The 15,658-nt window shown below is 45.3% G+C and overlaps 1 protein-coding gene across 3 annotated transcripts in view; it reads right to left on the reverse strand.

Moving 5' to 3' along the window:
* The window catches only part of LOC130352835 (piRNA biogenesis protein EXD1-like), a 71,966-nt gene that overhangs the window by 23,373 nt on the left and 32,935 nt on the right, over window positions 1-15,658 (reverse strand). For all 3 annotated transcript variants that reach the window (XM_056555019.1, XM_056555021.1, XM_056555018.1), the window contains exons 3-4: window positions 13,183-13,251; window positions 11,211-11,280 (exon numbers count right to left, since the gene is read on the reverse strand). In XM_056555019.1, coding sequence (XP_056410994.1) covers window positions 11,211-11,280; window positions 13,183-13,251 — 139 coding nt within the window. The remainder of the gene's footprint in view (window positions 1-11,210; window positions 11,281-13,182; window positions 13,252-15,658) is intronic.

Raw genomic sequence — 15,658 nt, forward strand, 5'->3', positions numbered from 1 at the left:
GACCGGTTCTAGGTTGCTACTGGTCTTCACCAGAGCCCACCGCAAAGCGGAATGGTCTTACTGCGGCGGTAGCAACCAGGTCGTATCCACCGGCAACGACTCAACCTCGCTGACTGCTGAGAAGGCGTGGGACAGAAGGACTAGACAGAGGCAAGGTCAGACGTAGCAGAAGGTCGGGGCAGGCGGCAAGGTTCGTAGTCAATGGAGATAGCAAGAGGTCAGGAACACAGTTATGGCAAACACAATAAACGCTTTCTCAAGGAACAATGGCAACAAGATCCGGCAAGGAAGGGAAGGGGAAGTTAAATAGACAAGTGACAGGTGGAAGCTAATCAGACTGATTGGGCCAGGCACCAATCATTGGTGCACTGGCCCTTTAAATCTTAAAGAGCGGAGCCGCGCGTGCCAGGACGTGACAGGGACCGGGACAGGTGAGTGACTTGGGATGCGATTCGCGAGCGGGCGCGTCCCGCTTTGCGAATTGCATCCCCACCGGCAGTGTCAGTGCAGCGCTCCCGTTCAGCGGGTCTGACCAGGGTGCTGCAGAGAGAGGAACGCCGCGAGCGCTCCGGGGAGGAGCAGGGACCCGGAGCGCTCGGCGTAACAGTACCCCCCCTCTTAGGTCTCCCCCTCTTTTTGTCCGCTTGTCGCTCCGCATGGGACGAGGACATTGGGAGCGATTGTAGAGTCTCCTTCTGGAGGACAGAGAAGTCCTGGGTATACTCATCAACGGCAGGTAGTTCAGAAGGAGTGGGAATGGGGAGGGGGGGCAGAGGGTGAAGCTTGGCACGGGGCAGAGTGTTACCAGGACGGGGGCTATGAGGAGGAGACACAGCATAGTCCTGATAGGCCTTGGGAAGACCAGGTATAGGAGGAGACATTGAGGTTTGACTGACGGGACTGGGATCAGACTTGAGGCATTTTTTGTGGCAAGAAGCTGTCACGATTCGGCAGGCTGGAGGTGGATCCTCTGTGCCAGAGAGGGATTGGCGTGGACCGTGTCGGTGGACCGGTTCTAAGTTGCTACTGGTATTCACCAGAGCCCACCGCAAAGCAGGATGGTCTTGCAGCGGCGGTAGCAACCAGGTCGTATCCACCGGCAACGGCTCAACCTCTCTGACTGCTGAGATAAGCGCGGTACAAGGGAGTAGACAAGAGCAAGGTCGGACGTAGCAGAAGGTCAGGGCAGGCAGCAAGGATTGTAGTCAGGGGCAACGGCAGGAGGTCTGGAACACAGGCTAGGAACACACAAGGAAACGCTTTCACTGGCACAATGGCAACAAGATCCGGCAAGGAAGTGCAGGGGAAGTGAGGTAATATAGCCAGGGAGCAGGTGGAAGCTAATTAGGCTGATTGGGCCAGGCACCAATCATTGGTGCACTGGCCCTTTAAATCTTAGCGAGCTGGCGCGCGCGCGCCCTAAGGAGCGGAGCCGCGCGCGCTAGGACATGACAGCCGGGGGCTGGGACAGGTGAGTGACTTGGGATGCGATTCGCGAGCGGGCGCGTCCCGCTATGCGAATCGCATCCCCGCCGGCAGTGTCAGTGCAGCGCTCCCGGTCAGCGGGTCTGACCGGGGCACTGCAGAGAGAGAAAGCCGCGAGAAGCACCCCAGCTCTTGATCTCCCCGGTGGTCCAGTCAAGGGTAGGAGAGTGGCGTTGGAGCCATGGCAGACCGAGGAGGACTTCAGAGGTGCAGTTGGGCAAAACAAAAAGTTAAATTTTTTCGTGATGCAGTCCAATGCTCATGAGCAGGGGTTCTGTGTGGTAACGCACAGTGCAGTCCAATTTTACTCCGTTGACCGAGGAAATGTAGAGTGGCTTGGCGAGACGGGTCACAGGGATGTTGAACTTATTAACAAAAGAGGCCAAAATAAAATTTTCCGCAGAACCAGAGTCCAAGAAGGCCACAGCTGAGAAGGAGGAGTTGGCAGAAGGAGAAATCCGTACGGGCACAGTGAGACGTGGAGAAGCAGACTTCAGACCAAGAGACGCCACTCCCACGTGAGATGGGTGCGAGCGTTTCCCAGACGTGGAGGACGAATAGGGCAATCCACCAAGAAATGTTCGGTACTAGCGCAGTACAGACATAAATTTTTATCTCTGCGTTGAGTCCTCTGTTCATGGGTCAGGCAAGACTGATCCACTTGGATAGCCTCCTTGGCGGGAGGCACAGGGGTAGATTGCAAAGGATACTGTGAGAGAGGTGCAGAATGTGACAGTGAAGAGTATACTACAGCTCTACACCCTGGGCCACCTCCATGGACTCTCACACCTTCAGACCAGACTGCAGAGCACTGCAGGGAGGAGAGAGATACAACACCTCCTGAAGTGACACCCCAGTGCACCCAAATCTGTGGAGAAGGTCTTGGTAACAAAGCATGCTCCAAGATTTGTCTTATTACAGTTTACCCCATTAGTCACAAAGAGAAAGCCATAAGGTTGTATGCCATCCTTGATGATCAAAGCAATAGATCTCTTGCTAGCTCAGCTTTCTTTGATATATGCTCTTCATATTCTCTTAAAACTTGCACAGGTGTGAGTAAAGAAAAAGGCAGCAGAGCTACCGGTTACCAAACCAAATCCATAAATGGTGAAGCATCCCTACCTCTGCCCACCCTGATCGAATGTAACCAGATTCCTAACATTAGAGAAGAGATTCCTACACCTGAGGCAGCATTACATCATGGACATCTGAAACCCATAGCACATCTCATTCCTGCACTTGATCCAGAGACTCAAATAATACTCCTGCTGGGAAGAGACATCATAAGAGTCCAAAAAGTGAGAAAACAGATAAACGGTCCTCACAGTTCTCCATGTGCTCAGAAGCTTGACCTAGGGTGGGTCATTATAGGTGATGTCTGCCTAGGAAATGTCCACAAGCCAACCACTGTAAATTCTCGTTACACGCATACATTGGACATCCATCTCTCTTTCAGCCTTGTCCTAACAAATTCCTTGTAAGAGAGAAGCCTGCAGGTATGCTATATCCTGACTTTACCAAAATCCAGAACCCTTCTTGTGGAGAAGACCTAGACCACTTAGGGTGCACAGTGTTCCAGAGTACAAAAGAAGACCACAAGATATCCCCCTCTAATGAAGATGAGGCCTTCTTAAAAATAATGGAACAAGGATTTTTCAAGGAAGAAACAAACACCTGGGCTGCACCACTTCCATTCAAAACTCAAAGATGCCATCCTCCCAACAAATGGGTATCAGGCCTTAAAACACTTCCATTCACTCTTCCCGCAACTTCCAGAAAAGTTGATTGAACATTTCTTCTTATTCATGGGCAAGAAATTTGAAAACAACCATGCAGAAGTAGCTACACCTCTAAAAGAAAAAGAAGAATGCTGGTATCTGCCACCCTATGAAGCCAGGACAAATCCGAGTAGTCTTTGACTCCAGCTCACAATATGAGTGAGTCTCCCTCAACGATGTTCTTTTGACAGGACCAGACCTCAATAACACTCTTCTAGGTGTCCTCATCAGATTCCGTAAAGAATCCATTGCTATAGTTGCTGACATACAGCAAATGTTCTATGGTTTCCTAGTTAAAGAGGAGCACAGGAATTTCCTGAGATTCTTCTGGTTCAGAGACAATGATCCTACCAAGGACATCATAGAATTCCGCATGAAGGTACATGTTTTTGGCAACAGCCCATCTCCTGCAGTCGCAATATATGGACTCTCTGCCCAAGAAGGTGAAAAAGACTGTGGGCAGGATGTTAAGAAGTTTGTTGAAAGAGACTTTTATGTAGATGATGGTCTAAAGTCACTTCCGTCACCAGAGGCTGCAATCAGCCTACTCAAAAGGACCCAGACTATGCTTTCCTGTTAAAACCTCAGACTGCATAAGCTTCAACCAGTAAAGTTGTAATGGAGGCTTTCCCCACTCAAGATCACGCCAGCGACTTGAAAGATCTAGACATGGCAATAGAGACACAATACCCATGCAGCGCAGCCTGGGTCTCAGCTGGGATCTCAAGTCTGATAACTTTACCTTTCAGGTCAACCAAGAGGAAAAGCCCTTTACATGATGTGCTGTCTTATTCACCATCAACAGTCTATAAGACCCACTTGGGTTTGCAGCACCTGTGATCATCCAAGGTAAGACTCTGGTCAGAGAATTAACCACAGATACATGTCATTGGGATTCTCCACTTTCCTCAGAGAAAGAGGCACTATGGATAACATGGAGAGACTCTTTAAAGACATTATCAAACTTACACCTACCTAGGTCATATACCCACATCTCCCCTGCAGAGGTTCAGTCTAGGCAGCTGTTCATATTTTGTGATGCCTCAGTAAATGCAATCGCTGCTGTTGCTTACCTCAAAACAATAGACATTAAAGGTCAAGTTCAAATTGGCTTTGTAATGGGCAAGGCGAAGCTGGCACCATGTCCTGAGCTTACCATACCAAGGCTGTAACTTTGTGCTGCTGTTCTGGCAGTAGAACTAGCAAAGCTTATTGTGTCAGAAATAAACATAAAACTTGATACTACAGTGTTTCATACAGACAGCAAAGTAGTGTTGGGCTACATTTACAATGAGACTAGGAGATTCTACATCTATGTACACAACCGAGTGCAAATAATTAGGAGGTTAACACAGCCTACCCAGTGGCGCTATGTACCAACTGACCAAAACCCCAGCAGATCGTGCCACAAGAGCTGTTCCCGCGGCCCACCTTAAAGACTCTACCTTGCTCACAGGGCCAACATTCCTCTACAAACCAGTACTGGGCACTCATGGGAAGGACACATTTGACCTGTTAAAGCCAAATTCTGATGCAGAGATTCATCCTCACGTTTCTGTACTCACCACAACAGTTTCTAACAGACATTTTAGATCTAAACTATTCAACAAGTTTTCCACATGGAAATCACTGAACAGAGCAATAGCCAGCTTGATTCACATAGCCAGATCTTTTAGAGCCACACCTACAAGATCAAAGAATTGCAAAGGTTGGCATTACATTCAAAAAGACTATACAGTGGATGAAATCACACAGGCCAGAGACGTAAGCACCGATGTATCCAACAAGAGGTTTATGCTCAAGATCTTGAACTCTTCCAAAAGCAAAAATGTGTTCCCAAAGGCAGTTCCCTCAAGAGACTTGACCCATTTATAGATGATAATAGACTGTTGAGAGTTGGGGGACGTATTTCAAATGCAAAACTTGAGATTAAAGAATGTAATCCAATAATACTCCCAAACAGCCATATTGCATCTTTACTTGTGCAACACTACCATGAAAACACAAAGCACCAGGGACGTTTGTTCACTGAATTAGCTTCATGTACGGCTGGATTCTGGATAATGGGAGCTTAACCATTTAAAGCGCAGAGGGCCGGCAACTTAACCATTTAAAGCCCAGTGGCTGGAAACTTAACCATTTAAAGCGCAGCGGCCCGCATCTCATTAATTTAAAGCGCCAACGGCTCACAGGAGGACGGGGAGAACATATGATTATTTCCCTGATGTGGGGACAGCCGCTGCAGCTGATAATTCAGTCATTCATTGGAGGGGGGAGGGGCCCGACCGGTATTGCGGTATAGGAAAAATTCATATCGTGCAGGAAAAACATGCCGGTATTCGGTATGAACGGGTATACCGCCCAGCACTAGTTACAGCTCCTCCTGGTGAGTTTAGCACTAAAGATTTGTACAAGTGTCAGTGGAGACGAGTGCAAACCCTAGCGGACGCCTTCTGGGATAAATGGAGGAAAGAACACATCCCTACCCTACAGTCCCAGAATAAATGGCAAACCAGTAAACCCAACATGGAGTTTGGTAATGTTGTTCTTGTAAAGACTCTCAGTCAAAAAGAAATAACTGGCCTTTGAGACTGATAACCAAAGTATTCCCAAGTGAAGACGGGAGAGTCAGGAGGGTGGAAGTGAAAGTCTGCAGGCAAAATGAGCCTAAACTCTTCCAGAGACCTGTTACTGAACTGATTTTGTTACTCTCTCTGGAAAATGGTTAATGTGGTATCCTTGGGATACCAGGCGGGGAGTGTCATGCCTTCAACATTATTTTGTGCCATAATGTGTAATTTACTGTTTATGTTGTACCAGCACCATCTAGTGGCCATTTACATATATCTTAGAACAAGTGTGTCCCAGTTCTGCCACCATAGCTTGCACCTATAAACTCTGGTGACATCATCAGCTAGTATAGCAGCCATCTTCTTTCCATCTCTCTCATTTTACAGCAAGCTCAGCTAGAGGTGACACACAGATAGTGAATCTTCCTTCATTCTAGTTTATGGTTGCATCGCTGGTGTGTATATTATTACCTGATGTTGTAGTTTGCATCTTTATGCATAGTGATGTGTTTTCATGTTGCTCTGTTATTACAGTCTATAGTTAGCAGCTAGGGACCATGCTTCTCATGCAGATAGGATAGCATGCGGCATAGTATACATCTGTGTATACTCTTATGGATGCTTATCATTGTCATCATCCTGTATCTATGTCTTGTATAACTTACATGTTGTGCACATTTCTTGTATTTGCATTGCTATGTACAGTAATGTCTTATATGCATTGCCATATCAGTGTACATTAGTAAGTGTATTCTTTTTTTCTGTTCCGCAGTTTTACGTCACACATTCACGTATTTCCTTGCAATAAAAGTTGAAGTTGAACGTTGCTCCTTTGTCAACGCATTGAAGGAAATCAGGTTTATACTGCCATTCAATCTATGTACCCTCACACATAGGGAGGACAGAACATTTGTAATTCCACAAAGGAATAGGATTGGGATGCCCATGTAAGCTGGAGGTTCATAGAGCTCAGTTCATAGAGCTCCCTTTAGTTACTGTGTGAGTCCTTGCTCACTATCTAAAAATATTTTTATGTTCAAGACCATGCTCAGTGCACCCATGTAAGTCTTAGTATGACTGTGTATCTCACCCATTCATTGGGCACCCATGTAATACTACAATTTCCCTACAGCGACTGTGGCAGGGGAAATTTGTAGATGGCTACAGCTTTCTGCAGCAATAACAGTTGCATCAAAAAAGCATTATTATTATTCATTTATATAGTGCCCTTGGTTTACAATGAAAGAGTACCTGTCATCCAAAAACTTTTTATATGTTGTTAATTAATGTATTAGAAACAACTTTTTAATACCATGTCATTAAAAAATGTTTATATTTATATATTTATTTTGACTTGTAAAAACTGACCACTAGGGGTCCCGGCTGAAAGACTCTCATAGAGTCCAGACTCATGCATGAGTCCTACTCTCATGGTGCAGCCTGGACACTGACGAGCACAGTGCATCTACCTGCCTGTCAATCAGACAGACGAGAGCGAGCACTGTGCATGCTGCATGGCGCACCTCAGCTACATTGAACACTGCCTGCAGTGAGCAAGCTTTGAAAGAGGATTATGAAAGAAATACTGGGCGAAAATAAAAAAGAAAAACTGCGGGGGGCTTGGTAATGAAGAGGGCAACATACCATCCGCATAATATAAAGCAATGGAGATGGTGGCAGGTACTCTTTAATAAGGTCTAAAATACAAACGCAGGTAGTGTGTACGTGATACAGACTAAATTACAGACTGATATACACTGCTCAAAAAAAATAAAGAGAACACTAAGATAACACTAAGGTAACACATCATGTAATGTACTGAACTGGCTTAATGTAGAGATGGTACAAGGTAAGTTAAGTGATATAGATGTAAGCAAATCCCCAGGACCGGATGGACTACACCCAAGAGTTCTTAGAGAGGTAAGTTCAGTAATATCTGTACCCCTGTTCATGATATTTAGAGATTCTCTGGTGTCTGGTATTATGCCAAGGGACTGGCGCAAGGCGAATGTGGTGCCAATCTTCAAAAAGGGCTCTAGGTCTTCCCCAGGAAACTATAGACCGGTAAGTTTAACGTGCATTGTGGGTAAATTGTTTGAAGGACTTATAAGGGATTACATACAGGAATACATAGGGGATAATTGTATTATAAGTGATAGCCAGCATGGGTTTACTAAGGATAGAAGTTGTCAAACCAATCTAATTTGCTTTTATGAAGAGGTGAGTAGAAGCCTTGACAGAGGAATGGCTGTGGATATAGTGTTTCTGGATTTTGCTAAAGCGTTTGATACTGTCCCTCATAGACGTCTGACAGGTAAGTTAAGGTCTTTGGGTTTGGAAATTTTAGTTTGTAACTGGATTGAACACTGGCTCATGGATCGTACCCAGAGAGTGGTGGTCAATGATTCATACTCTGATTGGTCCCCGGTTATTAGTGGTGTACCCCAAGGTTCAGTACTGGGACCGCTGTTGTTTAATTTATTTATCAATGATATAGAGGATGGTATTAACAGCTCTGTTTCTATCTTTGCAGATGACACCAAGCTTTGTAGCACGGTACAGTCTATAGAGGATGTGCATAAGTTACAAGATGACTTGGATAGACTAAGTGTCTGGGCATCCACTTGGCAAATGAGGTTCAATGTGGATAAATGTAAAGTTATGCATCTGGGTACTAATAACCTGCATGCGTCGTATGTCTTAGGGGGGATTAAACTGTCAGAGTCACTGGTAGAGAAGGATCTGGGTGTACTTGTAGATCACAGACTACAGAATAGCATGCAATGTCAGGCTGCTGCTTCCAAAGCCGGCAGGATATTGTCATGTATAAAAAGAGGCATGGACTCAAGGGACAGGGACATAATACTCCCCCTTTATAAAGCATTGGTACGGCCTCACCTGGAATATGCTGTTCAGTTTTGGGCGCCTGTCCATAAAAGGGACACTGCGGAGTTGGAAAGGGTGCAGAGACGCGCGACTAAACTAATATGGGGCATGGAACATCTTAGCTATGAGGAGCGATTAAAGGAGTTACAATTGTTTAGTCTTGAGAAGAGACGTTTAAGGGGGGATATGATAAACGTATATAAGTATATTAATGGCCCATACAAAAAATATGGAGAAAAACTGTTCCAGGTTAAACCCCCCCAAAGGACGAGGGGGCACTCCCTCCGTCTGGAGAAGAAAAAGTTTAGTCTCAAGGGGCGACACGCCTTCTTTACCGTGAGGACTGTGAATTTATGGAACGGTCTACCTCAGGAACTGGTCACAGCTGGAACAATTTACAGCTTTAAAACAGGATTAGATACATTCCTGAACAAAATAACATTAATGCTTATGAAGAAATATAAAATCTCATCCCTTCCCCAATATCGCGCCACACCCCTACCCCTTAATTCCCTGGTTGAACTTGATGGACATATGTCTTTTTTCGACCGTACTAACTATGTAACTATGTAACACATCCTAGATCTGAATGAAAGAACTAATCGTATGAAATACTTTCGTCTTTACATAGTTGAATGTGCTGACAACAAAATCACACAAAAATTATCAATGGAAATCAAATGTATCAACCCATGGAGGTCTGGATATGGAGTCACACTCAAAATCAAAGGGGAAAACCACACTACAGGCTGATCCAACTTTGATGTAATGTCCTTAATACAAGTCACAATGAGGCACAGTAGTGTGTGTGGCCTTCACGTGCCCGTATGACCTCCCTAGAATGCCTGGGCATGCACCTGATGAGGTGGCGGATGGTCTCCTGAGGGATGTCATCCCAGACCTGGACTAAAGCATCCGCCAACTCCTGGACAGTCTGTGGTGCAACGTGGCATTGGTGGATGGAGCGAGACATGATGTCCCAGATGTGCTCAATTGGATTCAGGTCTCGGGAAGGGGCAGGCCAGTCCATAGCATCAATGCCTTCCTCTTGCAGGAACTGCTGACACACTCCAGCCACATGAGGTCTAGCATCGTCTTGCATTAGGAGGAACCCAGGGCCAACCGCACCAGCATATGATCTCACAAGGGGTCTGAGGATCTCATCTCGGTACCTAATGGCAGTCAGGCTACCTCTTACCATTACTGACCCACCGCCAAACCGGTCATGCTGGAGGATGTTGCAGGCAGCAGAACGTTCTCCACGGCATCTCCAGATTCACGTCTGTCACATGTGCTCAGTGTGAAACTGCTTTCCTCTGTGTAAGCACAACCCCTACCTGTGGACGCCGGGGCCTCATACCACCCTAATGGAGTCTGTTTCTGACCGTTTGAGTGGACACATGCACATTTGGGGCCTGCTGGAGGTCCTTTTACAGAGCTCTGGCAGTGCTCCTCCTTGCACAAAGTCGGAGGTAGCAGTCCTGCTGCTGGTTGTTGCCCTCCTACGGCCTCATCCACATCTCCTGATGTACTGGCCTGTCTCCTGGTAGCGCCTCCATGCTCTGGACACTACGCAGACAGACACAGCAAACCTTCTTGCAACAGCTCGCATTGATGTGACATCCTGGATAAGCTGCACTACCTGAGCCACTTGTGTGGGTTGTAGACTCCGTCTCATGCTACCACTGGAGTGAAAGCACCGCCAGCATCAGCCAGGAAGCATAGGAACTGAGAATTGGTCTGTGGTCACCACCTGCAGAACCACTCCTTTATTGGGGGTGTCTTGTTAATTGCCTATAATTTCCACCTGTTGTCTGTTCCATTTGCACAACAGCATGTGAAATTGATTGTCAATCAGTGTTGCTTCCTGAGTGGACAGTGTGATTTCACAGAAGTGTCAGTGACTTGGAGTTACATTGTGTTGTTTAAGTGTTCCCTTTGTTTTTTTGAGCAGTGTATATAGAGAGAGCTTGGTCTGCTCAGCTTCCTCTCTAAAGAGCTTCTTTTCAGTATATACAGGAAAAACCTCAAGGCACCGAAAATCTCATTAGATTTTGACTACTATTGCAAATCTTACACAGAGAAAATTGGCAAGTATCCTTTAAAGTAGACAGTAAGGCTAGGTTCACACTACGGAATTTCCACCTGCAATTCTGCTTTGAAATAGCAGGCAGAAATTCCGCTTACTAAAATTTATAGTATAGTGAATGGGTTTCCGTTCACAAATTCACACTTCGGAATTTTTGAAGCAGAATTTGTGAATGGAAAATCCGCTTGGAAATATCCGCCTGAAGAATGGCGTTGCTCATTCTTCAGGCGGAAATACTCGCGGAACTAATTTCAGTCTATTGGAGAGCCGTCTGATTCAGTCGGTGCTGGCCGCACTCGGAATCTCCGGGCAGAAACTTCTTGCTCAGAGATTCCGCAGTGTGAACCTAGTTTAAGAATTCTATTCACAGCATTTGGAGCAGCTTTTTCTCACGTTTCTCACCTTTCTCCTTTGGGGGGTTGCTCTTCCAACTCCATTGTCGGGCAGACTTTATTATCCATCTGTAATTCCACTAAAGCAGTGATAACAATAACAGTTTTATAGAACACTATTATAATGCAATATATACATGATTTATGCTGGTGATTGGAAAGACTACTTTACACCAGACTATAGATCAATTCTTATGATATCAGAATTATTAGCTCTATCAAACAGCATAAGCAACTGTGATCGATTTGGCAGATTTGCTGACTAATTTATGATTACACAGCTTAAGGCTGGGTTCACACTGTGTAAAATTCGCCAATGTATTTTAAAGCGCAAAAAAAGGCTGCAAAAAAAACAAAAAAATGAGGCAGTTATTCCACTGTTTACGGACAAATATTGGTTTGTAAATAAAAATACACAGGCAAATTTTAAGCAGTGTGAACCTGGCCTTAGAGTTAGCATTAGTAAATCTTTCTAAGCAGTTATTTTATGTTTCTCAGCTTGTGTTACTTCTATTATGCTTCGTTGGCAGAATATCTGATATGGGGTAGGGTCATACGACATGGCAGATCTGTCAGTGACCCGACCCTTAGTGTGCCTCCAGCTGTTTCCCCCCCTGCTCGCAGTGGCAATTTACCGCTCCAAACAGTCTCACAGGGCCAATCGGCGTGCGAGTTGCCGCGCACATGTGTACTCAGACATCGCAGCCGCCAGATGGGAAACATTAACTTAGGGGCATGAGGAAAATAAGACTGTAGCCCAGTGAGGTATCAGCAAGATTCTTTACTAAAACACAGTTTACTGCATCATCTGTCTTTTATTGGCTGTTACCTCACTGGGCTAAAAACTACTTTTTATATGATTCCTGCCTGGGTCTGTGCTGGAGGTGAAGGCAAGGTTGGGAGGAGTAGTGCTGAATTACCTGCTTTCTTAAATGGGTACTCCTGTGAAAAACTGGCTCCAGAAAGTTAAACAGATTTGTAAATGACTTCTATTAAAAAATCTTAATCCTACCAGTACTTATCAACTGCTGAAGTTAAGTTGTTATTTTCTGTCTGACAACAGTGCTCTCTGCTGACACCTCTGTCTGTCTCAGGAACTATACAGAGTAGGAGCAACTCCCCATAGCAAATCTCTCCTGCTCTGGACGGTTCTTGAGACAGACAGAGGTTTCAGCAGAGAGCACTGTTGTCAGACAGATAAGAACAACTCAATTTCAGCAGCTAATAAGTACTGGTAGGATTAAGATTTTTTAATACAAGTCATTTACAAATCTGTTTAACTTTCTGGAGCCAGTTGATATGAAAAAAAAAAAAAGTTTTTCACGAGAGTACCCCTGTATATAGTATATATATATATATATATATATATATATATAGTATAACAGTAACAGGTGGGTGCCGCATGCTATACTGCTATACTGAACTTAAAGGGGTACTCCGCTGCTCAGCGCTTGGAACAAACTGTTCCGAATGCTGAAGCCGGCACCGTGAGCTTGTGAAGTCATAGCCCCGCCCCCTCAATGCAAGTCTATGGGAGGGGGCATGACGGCTGTCACGTCCCCTCCCATAGACTTGCATTGAGGGGACGGGGGGTGACGTCATGAGGGGGTGGGGCTGTGATGTCACGAGCTCCCGACACAGGCTCCAGTGTTCGGAACAGTTTGTTCCAAACGCTGAGTAGCGGAGTACCCCTTTAAGGGCATCACAGGTGTCAGGTGAGACCATAGCATTGTCTAGAGCTCATGCCTATGGTTGACTTTAGACGTGCGGCTAACATAGGGGAAGGTGTGGCATTTATGTAAACAATTGCTGTAGCATGGGTTATGCTTCCATTATTGCAGATGAATGACTGCTAGACATCATTTCAGTCCCAACAATTGTTTGCCACCTCTGATACTCTATATATATATATATATATATATATATACATATATATATATATATATATATACCATTATCCCCACCAGTAGACAGACATTTACCATTTAAGATGTCAGGTGCTAAACAAAGATGAATTCCAGGCTTTACAATGTTTGTCGCCAAATCCTTCACTGTAAAATAGAAATGAGAAATTGGTAAATAATAAACAAATACTAAATAAAACTATATTCAAATATAAATTAAAGCAGCCATTTTTTAATCCCTGCCTCCTCAGGCTGAGTTCTCACAAATGCGGGAATGTCTGCATGTCAAATGTAATACGCTCTGAAAATTTTACACTGTGTTAACCCAGTCTAAAAGTCATAACGCTTAAATTGGTTGAGACTTGTTTTTTGCAGGAGCAATTTTTACTTTCTATTTTTATTGAATTTCTACTTTTATTGAAACATTTTTACAGAATGACAGCCGTCACGCCCCCTCCCATAGACTTGCATGAGGGGGCGTGACATCACACGGGGGCGGAGTCGTGACGTCACGATCTTCTGTTCCCGTGGTCAGGAGCCAGACCCTCCAGCGCTTCTGGAGCAGTAACAGGTGGGTGCCGCATGCTATATTGTGGGGGTCCCCAGCGGCGGGACCCCCGCGATCAGACATCTTATCCCCAATCCTTTGGATAGGGGATAAGATGTATAGGGGTGGAGTACCCCTTTAAGAATGAAAGAAGCGATCTGTCAACTTTTCCTCTTCACATGCTTTTATAAATCTCCCCCATGGTCTCCAGTACTGCGCACAATACTCCAAGTGAGGTCTTACCAGTGTTCTGTACAGCGGCATGAGCACCTCCCTCTCTACTGCTAATACCTCTCCCTATACACACATGAGCACTTCTTTCTTTCTACTGCTTATACCTCTCCCTATACATCCAAGCATTCTGCTAGCATTTCCTGCTGCTCTATTACATTGTCTTCCTACCTTTACGTCTTCTGAAATAATTACTCCTAAATCCCTTTCCTCAGATACTGAGGTCAGGACTGTGTCAAATATTCTATATTCTGCCCGAGGGTATTTATGCCACAGGTGCATTATTTTGCACTTATCCACATTAAACGTTAGTGTTCAGAGTTCTGACCATTCTTGTAGTTTGCCTAAATCCTTTTCCATTTGGCGTTTCCCTCCAGGAGCATCAACCCTGTTACATATCTTTGTGTCGTCAGCAGAAATACTCATACTGAACCATCGAGACCTTCTGTAATATCACTAATGAAGATATTAAACAAAATTGGTCCCAGTACAGATCCCTGAGGTCCCCACTGGTAACAAGATCTTGCTCTGAATATTCTCCGTTGACTACAACCCTCTGTTGTCTGTCACTCAGCCACTGTCTAATCCACTCAACAATATGGGAGTCCAAGCTCAATGACTGCAGTTTATTGATAAGTCTTCTATGTGGGACAGTGTCAAAAGCCTTACTAAAATCTAGATATGCAATGTCTACTGCCCCTCTACCATCTATTATTTTAGTCACCCGAGAAGGAGACAGCCTCAGATGGAAGCATTTGTACTTTTTTAATGGCACCCTTTATTTTTCCATAAAATGTAATGTGGAACAAAAAAACATATTTTTTGGGTGCAAAACTAAACTAAACACTTTTGTTTTGTGTAAGGTGGGGGGCGTCTAGGTAGGGGTCCCCAGCAGTGGCTTTGCTAGGGGGGCCTGCCGCTATTTCTTGTGCACCCCCAGGCTGGGGCACTGAGCGCTATGTGTGCCCTCCGCCCTCACCCACAGAGCGGCACAGGACAATCAGGGACTGTGAAGTTGTTGCCCTAACACAACTCTGGGGGTGCTGCGCTCCTCTATCTGTCAAGAGCGCAGCAATGTCACATTACCCCTCCTCCTCAGCAGGTTTTCATAATGCTGGTGGTATAGGACCTGTGATGATGTCAACATCATGTGACCAATCACATGTTGGAGGCAGAGCTGAGCAGGATAGAAGAAATGATGACTGAAGGACCTGTAAGATGCTGTGGAGGAGGCGGGGCTGAGCTGTGCTGGAGTGGAGGTCGCATGTCACCCCAGTAGTAAGGAGATTACATGAGGAGGAGGTTTGTTACAGTGTGTCATCCCAGTAGAAAGGAGATTACATGAAGAGGAGGATTGTTACAGTGTGTCACCCCAGTAGTAAGGAGATTACATGAGAAGGAGGATTGTTACAGTGGGTCACCCCAGTAGTAAGGAGATTATATGAGGAGGAGGTTTGGTACAGTGTGTCACCACAGTAGTAAGGAGATTATATGAGGAGGTGGTTTGTTACAGTGTGTCGCCCCAGTAGTAAGGAGGTTACATGAGAAGGAGGATTGTTACAGTGTGTCACCCCAGTAGTAAGGAGATTACATAAGAAGGAGGTTTGTTACAGTGTGTCACCCCAGTAGTAAGGAGATTACATGAAGAGGTGGTTTGTAACAGTGTATCACCTCAGTAGTAAGGAGATTAGATGAAGAGGGGGTTGTTACAGTGTGTCACCCCAGTAGTAAGGTGATTATATGAGGAGGGGGCTTGTTACAGTGTATCCCCCCCAG

Source organism: Hyla sarda, chromosome 1, assembly GCF_029499605.1.
Source record: "Hyla sarda isolate aHylSar1 chromosome 1, aHylSar1.hap1, whole genome shotgun sequence".
NCBI lineage: Eukaryota > Metazoa > Chordata > Amphibia > Anura > Hylidae > Hyla > Hyla sarda.